Source organism: Littorina saxatilis, linkage group LG16, assembly GCF_037325665.1.
Source record: "Littorina saxatilis isolate snail1 linkage group LG16, US_GU_Lsax_2.0, whole genome shotgun sequence".
Taxonomy (NCBI): Eukaryota; Metazoa; Mollusca; class Gastropoda; order Littorinimorpha; family Littorinidae; genus Littorina; species Littorina saxatilis.
The window spans coordinates 43,041,672-43,063,242 of NC_090260.1; the positions used below are offsets into that span (position 1 = coordinate 43,041,672).

The 21,571-nt window shown below is 44.9% G+C and overlaps 1 protein-coding gene and 1 long non-coding RNA gene across 2 annotated transcripts in view; both read left to right on the forward strand.

The window, feature by feature from the left end:
- LOC138949675 (uncharacterized) overlaps positions 1–21,571 on the forward strand; it is a 349,293-nt gene that overhangs the window by 213,634 nt on the left and 114,088 nt on the right. The gene's annotated exons all lie outside the window — the stretch shown is intronic.
- On the forward strand, positions 325–2,435 carry LOC138949646 (zinc finger protein 436-like). The gene has a single exon (XM_070321437.1). The coding sequence runs from the start codon at positions 344–346 to the stop codon at positions 2,090–2,092; it is 1,749 nt and encodes a 582-aa protein (XP_070177538.1). The 5' UTR covers positions 325–343; the 3' UTR covers positions 2,093–2,435.

The window sequence follows — 21,571 nt, forward strand, 5'->3', positions numbered from 1 at the left end:
TCTCTCTCTCTCTCTCTCTCTCTAAGTCAGTTACACACACACACACACACACACACACACACACACACCTACACACACACACACACACAAAGACCATGCCCCGCTGTGTTTTCTTTGTGGTGCGGCTATGGTTGTGTTGCACGATATCGCTACTGCTGTGGAAAGCGAAAGTAGTTTTTTTTACATTTTTCCGCGTGGTTGGCGCCACAGGGCTTCCTGTTTCAATTTTCAGCGCCATATGAAGCATCTCTGTGTACTCTACAGTCTCTGTAGATACTACTTTGCATCACCTATATCACTTGCATTCCTTTCAGTGCCGGACAGGGAGGTCAAAACAGCTACCATGACTGCAGTGCAGTCATTGGGCGGTAAAGCTGCAGTCAACACAGCTACCATGACTACAGTGCAGTCATTCGACGGAAAAGCTGCAGTCAACACAGCTACCATGACTACAGTGCAGTCATTGGACGGAAAAGCTGCAGTTAATGGGCACAACGATGCCTGGCTCAAACTAGAGATTCAGACACCAGAAATACAGACTGCAGTCGACAATTGCTTTCATACTTGGCTGAAACAAGAAAAACAGACACTAAAAACACAGACTGTAGTCGACACTCACAGTGATACCTGGCTGAAGCAAGAGATACATACACCAGAAACACATACTACAGTTAACACTCATAGTGATACCTGGCTGAAACAAGAGATACATACACCAGAAACACATACTACAGTTAACACTCATAGTGATACCTGGCTGAAACAAGAGATACAGACACCAGAAAAACAGACTGCAGTCGACAATTTCAGCGATACTTGGCTGAAACAAGAGATACAGACACCAGAAAAACAGACTGCAGTCAACAATTTCAGCGATACTTGGCTGAACCAAGAGATACAGACACCAGAAACACAGACTGCAGTCGACACTCATAGCGATATCTGGCTAAATCAAGAGCTACAGACACCAAAAACACAGACTGCAGTGAACACTCATTGTGATACCTGGCTGAAACGAGGGAGATGGATAACAGAAACTCAAAGCATGGGTAGATTAGAACTAAATGAGAGACGTGAAACAGATCCAGTTCCAATGTCTGACACCACATTCCCGTGTTCAGGTCACAAGAATCAGCAGGTTGTGATTACAACACATACAGGGAAGAAAAGGCATGCATGCAATGAGTGTGGTGCCAGGTTTTTGCGGTCTGGTGATTTGAAGCGACACATGTTAACACATACAGTGGAGAAAAAACATAAATGCAATGAGTGTGGTGCTAGTTTCAAACTGTCTTCTTATTTGAAGCAACACATGTTAACACATACAGGTGAGAAAAAGCATGCATGCAATGAGTGTAGTGCCAGGTTTTTACAGTCTGGTGAATTGAATCAACACATGTTAACACATACAGGGGTGAAAAAGCATGCATGCAATGAGTGTGGTGCCAGGTTTTTACTGTCTGGTAATTTGAAGCGACACATGTTAACACATACAGGGGAGAAAAAGTATGAGTGTACTGAGTGTGATGCTAGTTTCAAACTGTCCTCTTATTTGAAGCAACACATGTTAACACATACAGGGGAGAAAAAGCAAGCTTGCAATGAGTGTGGTGCCATGTTTTCACGATCTAGTTATTTGAAGAAACACATGTTAACACATACAGGGGAGAAAAAGCAAGCTTGCAATGAGTGTGGTGCCATGTTTTTACAGTCTGGTGATTTGAAGCAACACATGTTAAAACACACAGGGGAGAAAAAGTATGCATGCAATGAGTGTGGTGCCAGGTTTTTACGGTCTGGTGATTTGAAGCAACACATGTTAAAACACACAGGGGAGAAAAAGCATTTATGCAATGAGTGTGGTGCCATGTTTTTACGTCCTGGTGATTTGAAGCAACACATGTTAACACATAGAGGGGAGAAAAAGTATGAGTGTACTGAGTGTGATGCTAGTTTCAAACTGTCTTCATATTTGAAGCATCACATGTCAACACATACAGGGGAGAAAAAACATGCATGCAATGAGTGTGGTGCTAGGTTTTTACGGTCCGGTACTTTGAAGCGACATATGTTAACACATACAGGGGAGTAAAAGCATGCATGCAATGAGTGTGGTGCCAGGTTTTTACTGTCTAGTAATTTGAAGCGACACATGTTAACACATACAGGGGAGAAAAAGTATGAGTGTACTGAGTGTGATGCTAGTTTCAAACTGTCCTCTTATTTGAAGCAACACATGTTAACACATACAGGGGAGAAAAAGCAAGCTTGCAATGAGTGTGGTGCCATGTTTTTACAGTCTGGTGATTTGAAGCAACACATGTTAAAACACACAGGGGAGAAAAAGTATGCATGCAATGAGTGTGGTGCCAGGTTTATACGGTCTGGTGATTTGAAGCAACACATGTTAAAACACACAGGGGAGAAAAAGCATTTATGCAATGAGTGTGGTGCCATGTTTTTACGACCTGGTGATTTGAAGCAACACATGTTAACACATAGAGGGGAGAAAAAGTATGAGTGTACTGAGTGTGATGCTAGTTTCAAACTGTCTTCATATTTGAAGCATCACATGTCAATACATACAGGGGAGAAAAAACATGCATGCAATGAGTGTGGTGCTAGGTTTTTACGGTCCGGTACTTTGAAGCGACATATGTTAACACATACAGGGGAGAAAAAGCATGCATGCAATGAGTGTGGTGCCAGGTTTTTACTGTCTAGTAATTTGAAGCGACACATGTTAACACATACAGGGCTCCATTCTGTGTACCGGCACGGTTGGCCTTGTGGTGAGGCGTCCGCCCCGTGATCGGGAGGTCGTAGGTTCGAACTCCGGCCGGGCCATACCTAAGATTTTAAAATTGGCAATCTAGTGGCTGCTCCGCCTGGCGTCTGGCATTATGGGGTTAGTGCTAGGACTGGTTGGTCCGGTGTCAGAATAATGTGACTGGGTGAGACATGAAGCCTGTGCTGCGACTTCTGTCTTGTGTGTGGCGCACGTTATATGTCAAAGCAGCACGTACGGAAAACAAATCCTTTAAGTATCAGGCCCCTTCTGTTTGAATATCACTGCCCGCCGCATCCTGAACTCAGGTTTAAAAATAGGTCTCATTTTTACCCCTGACACGATGCGTTGAGTTTCCTAGTCTAGCGAGGAAAACTATTGTTTACATACCTAGAGTCCCGCAGTGGGGCACTGCGGTTATGAAATTAAAGGCCCCTCCTGTTTTTGGAACCGCAGGAGCTTTCTAGTTTGCTGTTAGGTAGATTTTTGGTTCCTCTTTTCTGTCATGCTCTCTTTTTCTTCATGAATTCTTTTCTTTTTTCTGCCTTCTTGCTCATTCACCTGTATTTTTTCCAAAAATCTCTTCTCTTGCCGCTTGTCTCGCGATTCATGTATAGTTTAATCTGTTAGTGTTCTGATGTAAGTCCAGCAGTAGATAGGTTAAGCCTATTTCAACATACTGGAAACTGGTAATCTTCCAGTAGGTATTAATTTAGTTTTACTAAAGCCTGCTGGGACACAAGTAATGGGTTAGTGCATTTGTAAACAGGAATCGCTTGACAAGTGGCCCCCTTCATCCCCCCTTCCTCGTCCTGATATGGCTCTGCGTAGTCGGCTGGACGTTAAGCAACAAATAAACAAACAAACAAACATACCTAGAGCTTTTCATGTGTTATTGATATAATCAAATTCACGATCGTCAATAATGATTTTTCATGGTGTTGTGTAATTTTAAAATTACAAAGGAATTGATATGTAAGATAAGTTTCAAGCGAGCTATCTTTCGCACCCCCCGCGGGTTAGGGGGAAGAATTTACCCGATGCTCCCCAGCATGTCGTAAGAGGCGACTGACGGATTCTGTTTCTCCTTTTACCCTTGTTAAGTGTTTTTTGTATAGAATATAGTCAATTTTTGTAAAGATTTTAGTCAAGCAGAATGTAAGAAATGTTAAGTCCTTTGTACTGGAAACTTGCATTCTCCCAGTAAGGTAATATATTGTACTACGTTGCAAGCCCCTGGAGCAAATTTTTTATTAGGGCTTTTGTGAACAAAAAACAATTGACAAGTGGCTCTATCCCCTCTCCCCACTTTCTCCGTCGCGATATAACCTTCGTGGTTGAAAACAACGTTAAACACCAAATAAAGAAAGAACAAATAAAGAAAGCTATCTTTCGCGGAGCTGTGCACATGTGTAAACAACTCTAAATATGGCAAAAGTGTCACGTGATAATCAACTTTGGACCCCCCGCGGGTTAGGGGGAAGAATTTACCCGATGCTCCCCAGCATGTCGTAAGAGGCGACTAACGGATTCTGTTTCTCCTTTTACCCTTGTTAAGTGTTTCTTGTATAGAATATAGTCAATTTTTGTAAAGATTTTAGTCAAGCAAAATGTAAGAAATGTTAAGTCCTTTGTACTGGAAACTTGCATTCTCCCAGTAAGATAATATTTTGTACTACGTTGCAAGCCCCTGGAGCAAATTTTTGATTAGTGCTTTTGTAAACAAGAAGCAATTGACAAGTGGGTCTATCCCATCTCCCCCCTTTCCCCGTCGCGATATAACCTTCGTGGTTGAAAACGACGTTAAGCACCAAATAAAGAAAGAAAGAAAGACAGGTTGATCTGCACAGCGTGTTTCCAGTGTGTGCGCGAGGAAACGCTGTCGAAAGTGCAGTGTCGATCTGGCAGTCGTGTCCCCGTAAGTAGGCTACAGACAGACAGATCTAGATCTAGTGTCTCCCACTCTTGCACTGTGTCACATATGCTTAAGCGGGGCTCACACACGGGCGGAGCAAGAGCGGAGCGGAGCAAGGAAATTGTCTCCGCTCTCCACCTGCCCTCTCACACACACGCTCCGATCCTGCTCTAGTAGGGGATTCCCCTATGATATGACATAGTTTCTCTACTCGCGCTGCCCGTTATTTGACACAGACATCAACACGGTGATCGCTGCACTAAATTCACGTGCAAACTGTAGTGACTCCAATGTGTTGGCAAGTGGTGACCCATTTTGTGGTTATTCGGCAAACTTGCACGCAAAAGAGCACGGTTTTAAAACACAGTCTGAATCGCCGCGCAAGATCTAGATAGGCTTCTTTCGATGCCGAACGATTGTAAAAAAAATTGTACAGCCTTCTTCTTCTTCTTGTTGCCGCTACACGTGGAGACCAGTCCAATTTAGAAATGTAGTGGTCATCTGCAGGGACGCCGCCGTGCCGTACAGTTTATCCTGGATGGGGGTCGGCTCCGGCCACATCTTCCTTCTCAACAACTGGAAGTTCCCGCAGTCTTGTAGGATGTGGTGGGTGTCCTGCTCTGCTTCTCCACAGGGACACATCGGGGACAGCACAACTTTCAGCTTTGAGTGGAGGTGTTTGTTCAGCCTGTTGTGCCCTGTTCGCAGCCTAAAGATGGTAACCTGCTCTGGTCTTGGGAGCAGGTGAAGGCTGTCTTTTTGAGCCGGGGTTCGGAACAGGGCTTTAGTGATGGTATTTAGCTCGGCAAGGCTCACGGCGTTGTCTTCTTGTTCTTTTTCTGCACCGGATTTTGCCAGGTCATCGGCTTTCTCATTTCCCTCTATGCCGCAGTGTGAGGGGATCCACTGAAGCACTGTCCGTAGGCTCTTGATGTTGTTGAGGGCCTTTTTCAATGAGGGTTGACTGTCACTGTTATAGGCTTGCAGCACAGAGAGGGCGTCTGTTAGGAAGACGACATTTGTGTTGTGGTCTGCTCTTGTCGCGATGGTGTGTGCTGCCTGAATGATAGCGTCTACCTCTGCCTTGTAGTTGGTGCAGTAAAGGCCGGTCGGAAGCGTCTCTTCCGTCCGTTCTCCACCGGGGTATTGGATGTGGACCCCAGCTCCTCCACTTTTGACGGCATTTGTGGCTGAGCCGTCCGTATACACCCGGATCCAGGCATCATCAGGGTATCTTTCCTCAAGCGTTGCCAACGTCAGGGCTTTCAAGACTTGGTCGCTATGTTCACCTTTGTTGTTGATGTGGGGTATTGTTGTTTGGACAGTGACAGTTTCTTCTCTATCTTCCCAAGGTGGGGCGTCGAGGGAGAAGGAGATGGGAATGACCTGGTTAGGGAGGGTTTCTTGGTGCTTCCTGTTCAGTGCTCTGGCCTCCACAGCAAAGCTTGATCTTTTTAGTCTGCCTGATGATAGCGTTTGGAGCCTTTCTTTCATTGGGTGGTTCTCTGAGCATCTGAATTTGTTGGCCTGAAGCATTGCCTTCTGCTCTCTTCACTTGGCAAGTGGTGGGATGCTAGATGTTTCTTCCATCTTGACTATAGGTGTTGTCTTCATGGCACCTGTGATTATTCGAAGTGCCTGGTTTTGGACTTTGTCCAGGGTCTGTAGATGCGTCTTGGCAGCTGGCATCCAAGAGTTGGACCCGTACTCGAGGTGTGGTCTTACAGTACCTTGGTAAACTGATTTCAGAATCTTGTCAGTTGCGCCCCATGTAGTTCCTGCCAGTTTCCTTAAGATGTTGAGCTTCCTTCTGGCTTTTCCCTCTGCCTGGTTGATGTGAGGTTTCCAGGTCATTTTCTTGTCATAGGTGACACCAAGGTACGTCTGTTGGTCTTCGTACTTTAGTGTGGTATTTCCCAGGGTAAGTTTTCCAGGTTTGGCTTTTGTTGACAGTGTGAAAAGAGTGGCGGTTGACTTCTCCCTGTTGATTGTTACGCACCAGCTTTCAGCCCATGCTGCAACACTCTCTAGGGCGATCTGTATTCTGTATGTTGCTGTGGTTGCATACTCCTCGCTGCACCAGAGTACCAGGTCGTCTGCGTAAAGCGCTGCGTGGACACCTCTTGGTAGTTCTGCTACGTCGTTGATGAAGAGTATGAACAAAGAGGGGGAGAGGACGCCTCCCTGGGGAACTCCCTGCCTCAGTAACACCTTCTGGCCACAGCGACCATCTACCGACACTCTGGTTCTTCGGTTGTGAAGGTAGGACTTGGTCCACTGGAACATGTTGCCTCTGATGCCACACCGTAGGAGTTTTACTAGAAGACCATCCTTCCAGACCTTGTCAAATGCCTTCTGTAGATCAATAAACACTGCCAGGACAGCCTTCTTGGCCTGAAAAGCATCCTCTATGACCTGTGAGAGGTGGGTCGTTTGATCTTCTGTGCTTCTGTACTGTCTGAAGCCAGCTTGCTCTGGGGCAATGATGCTCTGTGTCTCCAGGTAGAGTTGTAGGCGCTGATTGATGATGCGCTCCATGGTCTTACAGACACAACTTGTTAAGCTGATGGGACGGTAGCTTTGGGCTTTGCTTTTGTTTTTGCCACGTTTGAGGATGGGAATCATTGTGGCTTCTCTCCAGCACTGCGGTACCTGGCCTTGCTTCCAGCTGAGGTTGTATATATCTAGTAGCTTCTGAAGCGCGGTGTTTCCTAGATGTTGAAGCATTTCGTTTGTGATGTTGTCAGGTCCTGGAGACTTCTTTTTCTTCAACTTCCTGATGGCCTTCTTCATTTCTGCGAGGCTGATGTCAGTATGCATGGCGTCTGGTACCTCATTTTCTCCTGCTGTTCTTTCCTTCTCTTCCTGTCGTATCTCTTTCTGGCGGTGCTGGGGTATGGTGGTATTACTTTCTGCTGCATATGCTGTTTCAAAATTGTTGGCGGCAGCCCTTTCTGTAAGAGTGTTTCCTTCATTTTCCAGGGTGATCTTCTGGCCTTTGGTGCTTTCGTCGTTCAGGGCCTTTGTCAGTTTCCAAAGCTTTGTTGTGTCTTTCTCCATGTTGAGGCTTGCTGTTTTTTCTCTCCAACTTCTTCTTTTGCTCTCCAGTTTGGTTCGCAAGAACTTTGCTTTTCTTTCTTGGAGCTTGATGTTGTTCTCCTGGCTGGGGTTGGTTTCAGCCTCTCTTCTTGCTTCTGTCAGAGCATCATGCGCCTTCTGCAGCTCACTTGTCCAATAAGGGGTGTAGTCTTTTCTTGCGCCATTGGGTATGCACTCCTTGGCTGCCTGGGAAATACTGTTGTTGAAGTCTTTGACTACATTGTTGATGTTCCTATCTGTAACTTCTAAGCCCTTTGTCAGCTCGTTGGTGCGTACGCTGAACAAGCCCCACTGGGCCTTTTTGTAGTTCCATCGCGGGTGTTGCGAGTGTTCTGGTGCTTTAGCACGCATGGTAAGGACGACTGGGCGATGGTCACTACCTCCGAGCTGTTCTTCTACTTTTCTGCTGATCTTTCTGTGGATGTCATCGGTGCAGAAGGCCAGGTCTGGAATTGTGGTGGTGTGCCAGCGGTGCGAGTAGAAGGTATGTGTGTCAGTGGGGTCATTTGCAAGGATAAGGTGGTGTTCATCTTGCCAGGCTTCAACTTCTTCTCCTCTGTTGTCCATGTTGCTGTATCCCCAACTCTGGGACCGGCTGTTGAGGTCTCCAGCGATGAGGAAGCCGCTGTCTGGGACCTGGATAGTGTCAAGGGACAGCATCTGTCATCGGGGCAATAGTAGTTGACACCCCCCGCGGGTTAGGGGGAGTCCCATATTGGTTGGGACTAGAAAGAATTTACCCGATGCTACCCAGCATGTCGTAAGAGGCGACTAACGGTTCTGTTTCTTCTCTTCTTTTGTCTTATTTCTGCCTTACCAGTCCTTTCACCTATATTTCCTTCCAAGAAAACTCTCCCTACTATTCCCTGCAGTTTTCCAATTCTTTTCTTGTTGTCTTATTTCTACCTGACTGGATCCATCACCTTTATTTCACTTACCAAAATAGTGCATTTGTAAACAGGAATCGCTTGACAAGTGGCCCCCTTCATCCCCCCCCTTCCTCGTCCTGATATGGCTCTGCGTAGTCGGCTGGACGTTAAGCAACAAATAAACAAACAAACAAACAAACACTTACCAAAAGTCTTCTTTTCCACATCCTTATTTCTCTGCACCCTGCATGTCGTATGAGGCGACTAACGGATTCTGTTTCTCCTTTTACCCTTGTTGAGTGGTTCTTGTATAGAATATAGTCAATGTTTGTAAAGATTTTAGTCAAGCAGTATGTAAGAAATGTTTAGTCCTTTGTACTGGAAACTTGCATTCTCCCAGTATTGTACTACGTTGCAAGCCCCTGGAGCAATTTTTTTATTAGTGCTTTTGTGAACAAGAAACACTTAACAAGTGGCTCTATCCCATCTCCCCCCCCCCCCCCCCTTTCCCCTATCCCATCTCCCCCCCTTTCCCTCGTCGCGATATAACCTTCGTGGTTGAAAACGACGTTAAACACCAAATAAAGAAAGAATATTAGTTGACGATGTTAAATGTGCTGTCTTGGATAATGACCTTGACTTCTATGTACTCAGTTTCGCCTGTAAGTTTCTTGACTTCAGTGGCGTTGATGTTGTTTCTCACCAGTGTCATCACTCCTCCCTTTGCTCTCCCTTTCCGTCCATTTGGAAACACCTGGTAGCCTCTGATCTTGAACGGCTTCCCCTCTTGCAGGTGTGTTTCCTGTAGGCAGCAGATGTTGATACTGTTCTTATGAAGAAAGTGTTCGAGTTCTTCCTTCTTGTTGCTGACCCCTTCTGCATTCCATTGCATGATGTTGATGTCAGGGGTCTCCTTGACCTTGCTTGGTTTTCGGCCAGTCGCTCTCCTTGCTCGTCCCCTGGCTCCACAGGACAAGACGAAGGGACCTCCAGTAGCTGAGGGTGGGCTCCTTTGAGGCACGGAGCCCAGCGCTGCACCTGCCTGGGGGGTCCTCACAGGGCGAGCACCATTTCGATTGGTTTGGTCTCTGCGTGTATTCATGGCGATGGTGTGCGTGGTACTGTGATCCGTTAAAGTGCGCTGTCTCGCTCAGTACCGCCGACTTCAGCACTAGAGGTTTCTGTCGGGGTTACCCCACCCTTAGCTCCTGGTCAGGGACCTTACCTGGGAGCACAGGTAGCAGGGGTTTTAACACGCCTCTTACCCGCGTGATGAACCCGTATGAGCACATAGGGTATTTACTAGTCAACAGTGCCACCTGTTAACCATCCCGCTCTGATAGGAACACCGCCAGTTGGTCCAGGACAGCTTATTCGTCCGGGCAAGCCCGACTTATATCGCTGCAATCCCTTAAATCTAAGGGACACCCCCTATCCGCCACCTGGGGACCCGCCAGGTTGGGGATGGTCACCCCGCCACCTAACTTGATTGGAGATAGCCTGACCCCGGGTTGTACAGCCTGATTCCACAGACATTCATGGTACTCCAGTTGCTCGATGAAATCGAACGTCTCTTCATCGGTCATCGGAGGCGCCATGTTTTCGATCAGTTACCTTGGGGGAACAAGGGAAGCAACTCACATATTATTTCCGGAGAAAGTGATGAGTGCGCTGATTGGCTGCACCGCTGCACCGGAGCCAAAAAATAGAAACGTGTCCTATTCCTTGCTCCGCACCGCACACACCACTTTCTCCACTCATGCAACGGAAGTAGCGTCATCTCTCCGCCTGGTGCAGCATACTCCACCCCTAGCTCCGCTTGCTCCGCCTGTGTGTGAGCCCCCCTTTACTGTGTGTGTGTCCCGCAGTGGGGCACTGCGGTTATGAAATTAAAAGCCCCTCCTGTTTTTGGAACCGCAGGAGCTTTCTAGTTTGCTGTTAGGTAGATTTTTGGTTCCTCTTTCCTGTCATGCTCTCTTTTTCTTCATGAATTCTTTTCTTTTTTCTGCCTTCTTGCTCATTCACCTGTATTTTTTCCAAAAATCTCTTCTCTTGCCGCTTGTCTCGCGATTCATGTATAGTTTAATCTGTTAGTGTTGTGATGTAAGTCCAGCAGTAGATAGGTTAAGCCTATTTTAACATACTGGAAACTGGTAATCTTCCAGTAGGTATTAATTTAGTTTTACTAAAGCCTGCTGGGACACAAGTAATGGGTTAGTGCATTTGTAAACAGGAATCGCTTGACAAGTGGCCCCCTTCATCCCCCCCTTCCTCGTCCTGATATGGCTCTGCGTAGTCGGCTGGACGTTAAGCAACAAATAAACAAACAAACTGTGTGTGTGTATGTGTGACGGAGTGAATGAGTTTGTGTTACTGTTTGTCGATTTATTACGGGAGACTTGAAGTCATCGCTGCGATATTGCTTTGAATATCACCGCATTTTGGGACAGTCAAAACATCATGTTAGACCATGTGTGTATGTGTGTGTGTGTGTAAGTGTGAGCTTTATGCGACTGTTTGCATGCGCTGTGATTATGAGCGTCAGTGATGATGCTTATTGCTTCCAATGCTCATGTTATAAGTTAATCTTAGTAGTGTACTTATGTTAGATTATATGCTTAATGATTGTGTGTTTGTCTTATCAGAAAGGCGATGTGGTGCCAAAAGAAAAATTTCCTTGTTTGTGTAAAATGAAAATGGACATTAAAGTTGTCTTATCTTATCTTATGTTACAGACATGCTGTAACATGCAACACATCAAGTTATGATGGAGTTAAAGCTTTGGTTTAACTCAGTCCAAGTAACCTCATGTATAGACTTGCAAAACTCCTTGTGTTGGTGGTGTCACAGCTTGCTTGTAATGTTATTAACATCATGTTATTGCTGGTGTAACATGCAGCATCCCATGTTTTGTTGGTGTTACAGCTTGCTCAAATGCCTATTAACACCATGTTTTGTTGGTGTTAGGCTTGCTTGTAAAAAAAAACACCAAAAAACCACCATGTTTTGTTGTCAGTTTACAGCATTGTTTTCACCTGGATGGAATCATGTGTCGGAAAGGAAAGCATGATGTTTGGAAATTGTGTGCGGGTTTCATGCTTGGATATTGCACTTTGCTGACTTGTCACAGGTTAATTTACATTTCATATCAGTTTTTAACTGCATCATCCTTCACACATTATGTAAACATCTTAACATTTACACTTTGGTTGTAAAAGTATTGCATTTTATTCAAACAGGATAAAAACAAAAACATGCAGACGGTGATAAACCGAATGACACAAGTAACAACCATGTTGTTTTGTTTTGTTGTGTGTGTGCGTCAGGCATGGGAATTGAAAAAAGTAAAAAAAAGGCTGAAAATGATTAAGTAATAGCAAAGTCGACGGCGCGAAGCGCCTATAGCCTTACTACTACATGTACTACAACTACTGCATAATATTTCTATAGCGCATATATCTGTTACAGTAAGAACCCGTACCCAGGGAATACGAGTAATTCCTGAGCATTTTAGTGAATACACGTAATCCCTGTTTCACTCAGGGATTTCACGTAATCACTGAAATTCCCAGTGATTACGCGAAATCCCTGAAATTAGACCTGTCATTTTACGGGTTCTTACTATTGAGCATTCAGTGAATTCGCGTAATCTTCATCTCTGAACACCGACATTACCTATGACCTACAATTACACACAGCGTAGTTTAACTTAGAGGACCTTTCAGTTTCGTCGGTGAGTGCAGTTGAAGTGTGTTTAAAGGCAGAGTAAGCCTCCCGTAAACCATCACAGATACGGTCAGGCTTTTACACACAGTACAAACACCATTTCATTTAAACACTCACCAATTGAGAACATCCTAGGTGCCCTCCGTAAAGAGCGAACAATTTTCAAAGAATTTATTTTGCGTGGTTTATCTTACCCCTGAGCCACCGTGAACCCGTGTGATCCAGTTTTCCCTTTTCACAATGCAGTCGTCATAGTTAGTCATTTGAATGCGACTCGACGTGAGCTTATCTACAATAGCACGTTTTCTTTATGCACGAAACAACGGCTGTGGTTCACAAGAACTCTAGCGATGGCTTTTGACTGTTGAGAGGAACGGCGATTTGCACTGATAAACCGGCCGTCGTCTGCTACGACCCTTGCGTGACCCTGCTTCCGGGCTTTTCTTTTTTTAAACTTTCACAACTTCGAATTGTTCTGATCTTGTCTTGATGAAAAACGAATTCTTTTATGATTAAAGAATGTTTGTGTAACAAGCTGTCAATTTATTATTTAGATTTTAAAAGTTAGGTCTAGCGCAAAAACGAGGCGCCGTTGTTGTTAACGGAACAAGTCTACGAAAATAAATTCTTTGAAAATGTCTCACGCTCGACAGAAAGCAGCCAGGATGTTCCCGTTCGGTGAGCGTTCAAATGGAAGTATGCTTGTACTGTATTTAGACGCTCGGGGAGCTCTGTGGTGGTTTACGGGAGGCTTACTGTGCCTTTAAATGTGTCTGAACCACTGCTTGTTGCTTCATTCTTCCTCTTCCTCTTCCTCAAGCAAAGTCAAGATGTCTATCGAGGAAAGGTTTACACAAAAGCTCATGGATCATTTTAAAGAAAACAAAAAAGGATTAATTCCAAAGTGTGACTATCAGAAGACCATCGATGCCCTGAAAGCAGCAGCTGATAATTCCCATGCCAAGGGGCGGCTCGGATATTATCTGTTGTAGAAGTAAGTTTTCACTTCAATCTAGTATTTTAGTCAGTCTCAGACAAATGCTCTCTCTCTCTCTCTCTCTCTTATATGTCAACGTTTGCATTTTTTAAACCAGACCAAACCAGGTATGCTATGATCGTCGCAACGTTGGCAATGATGATCAAATGAGCATCAGGGATTACGCGTAATTACTGGGACACTTTTTCAGGTATTACCCGTAATCACTAGAAATTTCAGTGATTACGTGAAATCCCTGAGTGAAACGGGGATTACGCGTATTCACTGAAATACTCAGGGATTACGCGTAATCCCTAGGTACGTCTTCTTACTGTAACATATCCAAGGTTTAACCCTGCTCCAAGCGCTGTACAATCACTGAAAAACTACAACAACATTACATATTATAACGTGCAATCACACACATATCAATGAATAACACATTGCTCAATAACACATTATCACAAACACACGCACGGGCACACACGCGCACTACATAAAACAAATTGCTCAATAATACATTGTCACAAACATACGCACTCACGCGCGCAATACACTGACATACGTGAAAAACTATGTACAGTACATGGGACAAAAGTGACCAGCAGGAACGGACCAGGCTTGAAAATGTATTTCACGGTAAATGTTTGCGGAAAAGGTGTGTTTTAAGTTACTAAGGGGGTCCGCATGAACACCCCCCCCCCCCCCCCCCGGGATTTTTTTTCTCCAAATAACCCAAATGGAGCAATTTGATGTCATCTGAGCGCCAAGTTTGCCATTAAAATCTGTTTTTAGAACCATTTTTGCCTCCCCTATTGTTTTTTTCGGCAGAAGAGAAACAATTTCGGCAAAAATATGCCTTTCGGCGGACAATTCCCATGCCTGGTGCGTGTTTTGTTGTTGTGTGTGTGCGTGTTTTGTTGTTGTTGTGCCGTTGTGTGCGTGTTTTGTTGTTGTGCCGTGCGCGTGCTTTGTTGTTGTTTGTGCGTGTTTTGTTGTTGTGTGTGTGTGTGTGCATGTTATGTTGTGTGTGTGCGTCTTTTGTTGTGTTTGTGCGTGTTTTGTTGTTGTGTGTGTGCGTGTTGTGTGTGTGCGTGTTGTGTTGTTGTGTGTGTGCGTGTTTTGTTGTGTGTGTGTGTTTTGTTGTTGTGTGTGTGCGTGTTTTTGTGTGTGCGTGTTTTGTTGTTGATGTGTGGGTGCTTTGTTGTTGTTGTGTGTCACGTGCGTGTTTTGTCACTTGTTGTGTGTGTGCGTGTGTTCTTGTGTGTGTGCGTGTTTTGTTTTTGTTGTGTGTGTGCGTGGTTGTTGTGTGTGTGCGTGTTTTGTTGTGTGTGTGCGTGTTTTGTTGTTGATGAGGCCTCTGTGGAGGAAGGCGTGCCGCCGAAAGCAACTAATTTTAAGTGTTCACACACACACACACGGGCATACCTTGATCATAGCAGTCAAACCGACTGACACACACTCGCACGCACACACGTAAACATACAATCACACACACACATTCACCGTGCCGTGACACACACAGACACACCGTGCCGTGACACACACACACACACACACACCGGGAGATGTTATAAGAGGCTTCCGCTGTAACTTCTTCCCAGTGGAAAGCTGGCAGCAACAACACTTGCGTTTAACTTAGGTATAATAATAATAATAATAAAGATAGCTTATCGGAACATTTCTTGTAGTCCGGGGTAGTTCGGGGAAAATCCGGCAGGGGCGGACGATGGGGGGGGGGGGGGGGGGGGGGGTGGGTGCACAGGGTGCAGGTGCATCCCCCCTCCAGCAAAAAAAAAAAAAAGGGGAAATTTGGAAAGCTGATTCTATGACCATTTCTAAGTTCAGATGGCACCATTTTGCTTCTTTGGGGCAACCATTTTTTCGTGGGAGCATGCCCCCGAACCCCCCTAGCAAATTCAGGCGCTTCGCGCCCATCACATTCACTTTCGATTCAAAGTGCACCCTCCCTTACAAAACAACTGATCCGGAGCACAAAGTAACCCGACCGCAGATTGTCATTCCGACGACGCCATTCATTGTCGGTTCATTGTACACATATCAAAGTACGCTTGGGACATACACAAACAAAAGACAGGGGTGGGACGAATCCGCTGATTTCCGGGGACACAACTTACGAATTCCGCTGGAGTAATCTATTTGTCCGCGTCAAATGATATTTAACGATTTTGTTCTCAAACGGCATTTATTTCTCAAACAGTTCGGAATCGTATTTGGTACAGTCTTCGCCTTTGCCTTTTCCGGTTTACGAAACAAAATGGCGCACCGCAAAGACATTGTTGAACGAAGCAAATACAGACAATACAATGTTCAACATTGGATGAAAGTTTGAAAAACAAGTGGAGATGGGATTGGACAGGGGAGAAGGTTGATAAAGAACTTATTGGAGAATTCATCACAGTATCTATAACTTGTTGACTGAATAATATGGAGAGAAGTGAAGATGGAACAGAACACTGGGCTTGAGAGTAAATTGTGCTGACTGAAAACTCCTGATAACTAACAGTAAGTTTGAGCTTCAATGCATTAGGGCGTCACTTAGATCATACTATTGCCAGTATTGGATTATGGATACAGCAGTCCCTCTCATGAACGGACACCCTTGGGCCATAGCAAAACTGTCCGTACATTGCAGGTGTCCGGTCACGGGAGGGGTGACCACACCACCCCCTCCGCCATACATTCACACAGAGACACACAAACAACAGGATTGAGTCTATGCTAATCACTTCTTGTGGCTACTAAACAATTAAGTAGATGTGCAACGCCAAGGCACTGCATACCCCAGCGAAAGACAAACCTCTCTCTCTCTCTCTCAAACACACACACGAACACACCCATACACACACACACACACACACACACACACACACACACACACACACACACACACACACACACACACACACACACACTGTGTGGGCGTGTACATCTATACAAATGAGGAAAAAATCTGTACACACTTGGTAACAAATGGAGAATTTGAAAAAAATGGGGATGCCAAAAAATTCCCCATTTTTTTCAACTATATTTCCTGAAAGTACATGCCTCAATTTGACGGAAAGAATGTCATAACAATGTTCAAAATGACATTCTTTCCGTCCTCTATAGGCGACGAAATAGGTCAAATTTTGTGCCTTTTTTTAGTGTAAAATTCGTCGATGCCGGAGCGAGTACTGCACTCAGTGCCGTTGTAGTGCAAGTGCACTACAAAGGCACTGCGCCCAGTGCCGTTGTAGTGCAAGTGCACTACAAACGCACTATCCGTTGTGTGAATGTGTGTATTAGCAAGTCCTCATTTGTGACCTTATACACGTATACACACACACACACACACACACACACACACACACCTCAAGTTACACACGTACAAAACTGATGCACACTCACTCACTCACTCTCTCACACACACTTCATACACACACCCATACGCACATATAGACAGACGGACATACACACCTTTACAAACAAACACACATACACACACACATACACTTACGCACACGCACAAACACACTCCCACCCACCCACTCTCTCTCTCTTTCTCTCTCTCTTATACAAACAGACACAGTCACACACACACACACACACACACACACACACACACACACACACACTGACACACACACACATTGACTCACACAAATCTCATACACACAAAACACACACTTATACGCACATACACGGTTGGCCTAGTGGTAAGTTAAGTAGATGTGCAACGCCAAGGCACTGCATACCCCAGCGAAAGACAAACCTCTCTCTTACTCTCTCTCTTTCTCTCTCTCAAACACACACACACACGAACACACACACACACGCAGGCGCACACACACACACACACACACCCCCAAGTCACACACGTACACACATACACACTCACTCACACGCACTCACTCACCGGCTCTCTCACACACACTTCATACACACAAAACACCCCCCCATACGCACATATAGACAGACGGACATAAACACCTTTACAAACAAACACACATACACACACACATACACTTACGCACACACACACATACACACACCCACCCACTCTCTCTCTCTTTCTCTCTCTCTTTCTCTCTTATACAAACAGACACACACACACACACACACTGTACATACGCACAAACAAATACGCACATAGACAGTCGGACACACACACCTTTACAAACAAACACATATACACACTCATACACACACAAACATACACACAAACTCATGCACACACACATTCACACACACACACACACACTCTCTCTCTCTCTCTCAAACACACACACAGGGGAGGAGCGAGGAGAATGTCTTTTTTACCTGATCCAAACAAGTACGATTTTACTTTCAGAATGCACCAGATTGCACAGATTTTAATTTACCATTTAAAGCTGTGGTCTATTTATGACTTTCCGGGGCTACGAGGTTGAAAAATAGAGATACAATCATGAACAGAATTCCGTACAGCAAACGCTACCCGAAACCCCACCTATACGGCGTGTATGACCTTGAGAGCTTCAGTCAACGCTTGAATTTTGCAGGGATAACATCCGGTTTGCTCTCTTAAGACTGATCATATTTTATCTTCAAGAGAGATCAAGGGGAAAAAATGAACGCCCCGGCGAAGATTCGAACTCTCGACCTCGAGATTTCGTGTCTCATGTCACCTAACCATTAGGTATCTGCGCCAATTGAGAAAAAGAAGGAAAAACATTCATATGAATTCATGTTATGTTATTCTTGAAGCAGCATGATTTATATCTATATCCGCCCATTGTTCAGAAGTGAATACATGTATAACTATTTCGTAGATGTCTGGTTTCAACTGCACAGGGCTTTGGAGAGATTCAATTGCTGTTCTTGTCATTTTCTTGCATGTTGTAAATAGAGATATCGCAGCTATTTGCATGGCGCTAATGTCGTGTAGCATGACGGTGTAAACATGTACTGCGATTCCGTAAAACATGTTTGCAAATAAAGGCAAATTTTAATGTAAATTTCTACGTTTTTTGCAACGCATGAATGGTAATTCAAGCATAGAATGATATAAAATTATCAAATTTTTTTATCTTTGACAACACTGGTGAAGTGGCCTAGCAGTTCAGACATCGGCCCCGACATTTCAAGGTCCCGAGGGCGATGCCTTGAGTTCGAATCCCTGCCAAGTCGTTTATTTTTTCTGTTCGATCCTTCTTGACAATTATGCTCAGCTCTGCGAGAGCAAACCAGATGTTACCACTGCAAAATTCAAGCGTTGACTAAAGCTCTCAAGGTTATACACGCCGTATAGGTGGGGTTTCGGGTAGTGTTTGCTGTACAGAAATCTGTACATGATTTTGTCCCTATTTTTCAACCTCGTGCTATTTTGGTGGTTGTGATGTCGTGTGGAAAGAATTACCATAACGACCAGCTGCCATGGAAGTTTTGTTTTATACTGCAAGTACAAGCAGAACCATTGCACTATTTGATCCTCAATTTCTGCAAATATATGTACCACATTTTTTGTTCTTTTTCTACAGTAAACAGTGGGGAACCATCAAGGCCTTCACCAGTGACCAGACAGGTACATACAGAAGCTTCTCACTGCAGCATGGAGGAAGGAGACACAGCAATTCTGTCTGCAATCAAGATAGAGATTGATGTCGCAGAAGAGACACCGCAGTACTGGCACATGACGGAACCAGAGCCATACGGTAAGGTTAACCAAACCTCTCTAACACTAAAACAACAAATGCAACATCCTCAATATATACCATGTGCCTTGCTGAAAAAATGCTAGCTTTTAATTGTTAAAGTGACTTTGTTTGTTTGTTTGCTTAACGCCCAGCCGACCACGAAGGGCCATATCAGGGCGGTGCTGCTTTGACATATAACGTGCGCCACACACAAGACAGAAGTCGCAGCACAGGCTTCATGTCTCCCCCAGTCACATTATTCTGACACCGGACCAACCAGTCCTAGCACTAACCCCATAATGCCAGGCGGAGCAGCCACTAGATTGACAATTTTAAAGTCTTAGGTATGACCCCGCCGGGGTTCGAACCCACGACCTCCTGATCACGGGGCGGACGCCTTACCACCAGGCCAACCGTGCCGGTCGTTAAAGTGACATCTTTTAGGTGTGTTACTGTTAGTGTTAACAAAACCTATGTAAAGATAATTTTGTCTTTTGAAGAAAAAGCAGAGAGAGCAAGCTTGTAGACAGAATAGTTTACGGTAAGTTGGTTTTTGGGGTTTAATGTCTCTTCAGCAGATGCTAGCTGCTATTCGAGACCGGTTTACGGTAAGTGAAGCTTTGTATACAGCTGTAATGCCCAGTGTTCTGACCAGCTGGACACGCTATTGATGGTGTTCTGGATACGGTGTGTTGCTGTGGAAGTGTGTTCTTCTGCACACCAGACTGCAAAGTCATCCGCATGCAGGGTGTTCGAGACATGTCTTGGCACCGTTGTTGTGATGTCATTTATGTAGACGAGGAAAAGGGTAGGGGAGATCACTCCGCCTTGTGGGACACCCTCTCTCTGCTTCACGAGGTTGCTGGTCGTCCCGTCTACCACCACTCTTGCTGTTCTGTTGAAGAGGAAATCACTCAGCCACTTGAACATCTTGCCACGGACGCCCACATGCAAAAGCTTCAGTAGCAGCCCTTCCTTCCAGACTGTGTCGAAGGCCCGGGACAGATCAAAGAACACTGCTAGGACCTTCTTTTTCTCTTGGAAGGCATCTTCAATCTCCTGCGTCAAGAGGGCAAGCTGGTCTTCGGTGCTGCGATGTTGCCGGTAGCCTGTTTGGCTGGGTGCAAGGAAAGATCTGGACTCAAGAAGCGACAGCAGTCTCTTGTTCACGATCCTTTCCAGAAGCTTTCCAGCAGCACAAACGCAGGGTTCGTACAGAGTCCTTGAACCCTGGAAAACTCCTTGAAAATTGGAAAACCTTTTCCAGGCCTTGAAAAGTGCTTGAAAATAGAGTTTTGTTAAATAGTCATTGAAAAGTACTTGATTTTTCCAAATTGTTGCCTATACATTTCGTCAGCAGCTTGTCTTATTTAAAAAAAAAATGCAACCCCCTTTTTTTTTCGTCAAATACAGTACACACATTTTGGGAGAATAAAAGATCGAGTGAAAACGAAAGTAGACGAACTGACTATTACTAGTCACCTGTAGTTGCTTCCCTTCCCGGAAGTTGGCAAGGGAAACAACTACGGAATGCCTAATAGTTTGCAGACTTGAAAAACTGAAGGTAAGCTTGGTGCTTTGCATTAATTTCAGGAAAATCATGTCCTTGAAAAGCATTTATTTGGTCCTGGAAATGTCCTTGAAAACTCATTGAATTGTATCAGCTCTGCCCTGCAGGAACCCTGCAAACGTCAGCACAAACACAGTTTCTTCTCTTGTTTGGAGACCCTCTTCCAAGTATTCCATCACAACTTGTTCAACTTCTTCAGATCTAATTGGCGGTCTTTCAGACAACTTTCCTTTTTCCTTTTCTTTCCCGTGTTGCTGTTCTAATATGTTTCTGTGTTCCCTCCACTCTCTCATTCTTATTTCTGTCAAAAGAAAACTCGCGGGCACATAACGAAACATTGCCTGCAGCTTCGTTGTCAAGATATCTCAGGGCTTTCAGTTTGTATGTCACTGTATATGATTTGTGCTTCGGCATGGCGGAACATAAGCTTAGAAAGGAAGTGCTTGTCAACGAGCGACGTTACTGAAAGACATGACGTAATTTTATCCCCTCCCCACCAAAAAAAAAAAGAAAAAAAAAGGCGAACCATTGAACAGTGTGCACAAATCATAGATAAAGGAGGCCGACTGTCTTAAAACATTTTTTTTAAACCGGGGTGGGCGTTTGCTAGGTAGTGACCCCTCTGCACAACATTTGGCCGAAAGTAGGGGGTGGGCGTTTGCTAGATACTGGGCGTATGCTAGGGATTTTACGGTACTGTAATCACTGATTATCTTCTTCTTCTCGATCGCTCAGACCTGTCATATGAGCGTTGATGCGTTGAGCTGTCGTTATGCGCCATACATGGCCCAGCTCATCCGGCTTCAGCGTGTTTTTATATCGGAGTGATCCTTCTCCTAGACTGGTGGCTTTACAGGGCTGTCGAGTCCAGTCTACCCGGCTATTTGGCCATAGCTGGCTGGTTTGTTTATCTGAGGTGACCTTCCCCAGGGCTAGAACTTAAAATGCGG

What these genes read in the sequence shown, in the direction of transcription:
- LOC138949646 (XM_070321437.1), top strand. Translation starts at nt 344, where the DNA reads ATGACTGCAGTGCAGTCATTGGGCGGTAAAGCTGCAGTCAACACAGCT.